The sequence below is a fragment of the Theobroma cacao genome, chromosome 7 (assembly GCF_000208745.1).
Source record: "Theobroma cacao cultivar B97-61/B2 chromosome 7, Criollo_cocoa_genome_V2, whole genome shotgun sequence".
Taxonomy (NCBI): Eukaryota; Viridiplantae; Streptophyta; class Magnoliopsida; order Malvales; family Malvaceae; genus Theobroma; species Theobroma cacao.
The window spans coordinates 5907270-5910680 of record NC_030856.1 but is presented as its reverse complement, the minus strand read 5'-3'; the positions used below and the strand labels follow the sequence as shown (position 1 = coordinate 5910680).

The window sequence follows — 3411 nt, the reverse complement described above, 5'->3', positions numbered from 1 at the left end:
TTCCAAAAAATAGAAAAATTCTTTTTTAAATTTTTTTGAAATTCGATTTTAATTAATTTGTGATAAATTCTGCTGTAAACTTCATAAATATTGAATATGTAATTTCTACTGTATTTTTATATCTAAAAGTATATATATATATATATATATTTTATAAATTTATTTCTTAAATTAGTAAATTTTATTAAAAATATAAAAAAATTTATAAAAAATTTTAAATATGATTTTTAGGAATGAAATTAGTGTTATCTTTCTATCTGAAATTGAAATCCTTACTGATTTTATGATTTAAGTTTAATTCTCAACTTTATTGAAAATTTTATTAATTCAAAATATATATAATAATAAAATATTATCTTATTAATAAAAAATGTTCTTAAATTGTACTAGAGATCACTACACACTCTTAGTGTTTATGATGGTTAACGAAAAGTCGCCTAGGATTTGTTTGCAAATTCAATTCTGATTTTTGTATGTATTTCTTGAAATATTAGGCTATTAGGAGGATTTTCTGATTTGCTACTTGAAAGTGGAATTGAGAAAATCAGGTAAGTAATTGATATCTCTTTGGTGTTTTCACACCTTAAAAATTAGTCTCAATGTGAAGTTGAATATCATATATTATGTATAATATGTTTTGTCCTATGATTTGTAAAAATCGAGTTGAGTATGCAAAAATGTATATATATGATTTTCGTATGTTAGATTTTAAAATGTGAATTTTTGTGAAACACGATTTCTGATTTTGAAATATAAGCATGATTTTATCTAACATAGGTATATATGATTATCTATGTGATTATATATATAAGTACTTAGTTTAAAATAAATATGCTTTTGATGTGCATGATATGAGTTTTGTAAAAGTGAATATTATCGTTTTGTGAACTTGAGTAATCAGAAAATATATTTTGTTTTGTCTCATAGTATGATTATGTTATGATCCTGCCAATGGGGGTTAAGCGTTGGCCATGTCGACATGTATTATGTGATTAGAGATCGATCTCTCAACCGCACCGCCGGTTACAGAATAGTGATATTTGTGATATCTGTTCAGAGCAGCCTATGGTTGCTTCTGATATACTTATGACTCATGCCACTGGGGTCAATTGTGGTTTCTGTTATGATTATGACCTATGCCATAGGGGTTAAGTATGGTCATAGTATGTTACGGGAGACCATTAAAATTTACAATAATTATGAAATCATATTTTATCCATTATTTTAAAATTTTGTAATTAAGATAGTTTTGTTATTTGAATTAGATTACCCAAAATTCTGTTTTAAAATTTATATGAGAATAAAAGTTTTTAGCCTAAATGTTTTGTGCATGCCTAATCCGGTTGAAGGGATGTTAGTCACTTGCTAAGCTGTTGGACTCACTCCTTCCTTCATCTTTTTTTCAAGTTGTGATTTGATCAAACACGTGAAAAACTTCGGGAAGTGACGTTTCATAGGCTGGCATATGGTGTTAGTTCGCTTCAAGATTATTTAAATGTTATGAACCTTTTGTTACCTTAAATTGTTTATTCAAGATTTTATCTCAGTACCATCGATTTGAGAATTATTATATTTCATAAATATATTTGACCCATTTTAATTAGTTGGTTAAGATATATGTTTTGAGTCTTACATGCTTGTAGGGTTTATCTTGCAGGTATGCGACGTCTGTAGTACCTCAAGTCTGGAGGCGTGACACTGATTTTATTAGGAAGATATATTATGAACAATTTAGATAGCCCAAAAATCTAACCTTGTACATGAACAAGGCCGTAGAAATCAAGCATTATTAAACATAAAGAAACATCATCAATATCAAAACACACACACGCAACACATACATATAATTATCAGTATAAAGCACCAATACTGCTTTCAAGGTAGGGAGAATCTCTAGGGTAGGAACATCCCAGATGGTGGGTTGCTATTTCTACAAAAAGCTCGTAAGGACATGATTTCTATAAAAACCCCATGAATGAAAGTTGTAGTAGAACTGAATCATAGCTATTGGATTTGAAGAAAAGAAAATGGAAATTGATCAAAGTCGAATATGACGTTTATTTAGTAAACAAATATCTGCAGCAGCAGTTATGAAGTGCATCACATTTTAGGATCATCAACAACAACAAACAAAATTTTTCACACTATGTGGGGTCTGCTACTACGATTATAATATGCGATTGCTCTTTTCTAGGTGTCCTGTGTCCTGAAAATTACAGTTTATAGCCATAAGGTAATAACTTCCTGGATGATTGAATTGCATACATGTTAACAATAGAAGGTTGTGAATATGAAACAGCACAGCTATCAAGATAGGAAGGTCATATCTATGAAACATTGTGACCGACATTTGCATTTCCTCTTTGAAAATGAGTTAAAAGTACAGAAGCCTATTTCTTCCACTATACTGTTGATTATCTCTACCACTATTGTTTATCATCTGGACTCTGATCCTCCCTGCTACTGGTCAATTCCGTCCCATCCACAGCATTTTCTGCCACTGAACTTACTGAGCCTAGATTCTCCTCACCTGTACTCTCATTTTCTTTAGTTGTGGAATCTTCCATGAATGAGTTTATGGCAAGTTGACCAGAATAAAGGAATAACCCGAGAGAATTGATGCCAAAAACAAATGTTGCAAGGTAGCACAATCCGTTCACAATAGTCCTGCAAACAAGCATATAAAGGATGAACACCACAAAAGATTTACAGCTAGGAGCACGAAATGAAGTACTAATGGAAGTTACCTGATAGTTATTGTTATCTGACGAACCTGCAAAGGATAAAGATGAAAAATGTTTGAGAAAAATATGACACTGTTCCAGTAACTACCCTCTCAAACAGGAAAGGGCACCATGTACCATGTAAAAGATTTTGTACGAGGTCTTCTATGGTCAGTACTGATTAATTATCAAAATACAAAATCCTTGAGATTTTATACCACGAATATCATTTTCCTACAAGGCATGATGAAGAGTGTGCAGTGCAGGCGTTGTATGCTCCTAGGGGCTTTCTGACTAACTTCTCATATCTAACTTTAAAAAGTGCTTAAAAATAGGACTTTAGCATGTTTGGTTGGCCATTCCCTTTTATTTTCAAGGAATTTTGATTCCTTTGTTTGGTTGAGAAATAGTCCAAGGAATAACCATTCCATAGGAATAGTTATTCTTTAAAATCCTCCAAAACTACAGAATAGTTAATACCACACTCCCCTATGGTATTAGCTAATCTATGATAAATAAATTCAAAAAATGATAAAGACTAAAAATATTTTTTACAAATTTAAAAAATTACAACTTTATTTATATAAAATATTATTTTTCTCCCTCTTCTCCTCCTCTTTCCTGATTCTAACTTTTAATAAAAATAATATTTAAATTATTAATTATTAATAAAATAAATTTTCTTTAA

General features: G+C 30.3%; 1 protein-coding gene across 1 annotated transcript in view; it reads right to left on the bottom strand.

Annotated features, from left to right (window-relative positions):
* The window catches only part of LOC18594089, a 2912-nt gene continuing 1927 nt past the window's right edge, over positions 2427-3411 (bottom strand). Inside the window, exons 4-5 of the mRNA XM_018124253.1 lie at positions 2748-2773; positions 2427-2667 (exon numbers count right to left, since the gene is read on the bottom strand). Of these exons, the coding sequence (XP_017979742.1) occupies positions 2427-2667; positions 2748-2773 (267 nt within the window). The remainder of the gene's footprint in view (positions 2668-2747; positions 2774-3411) is intronic.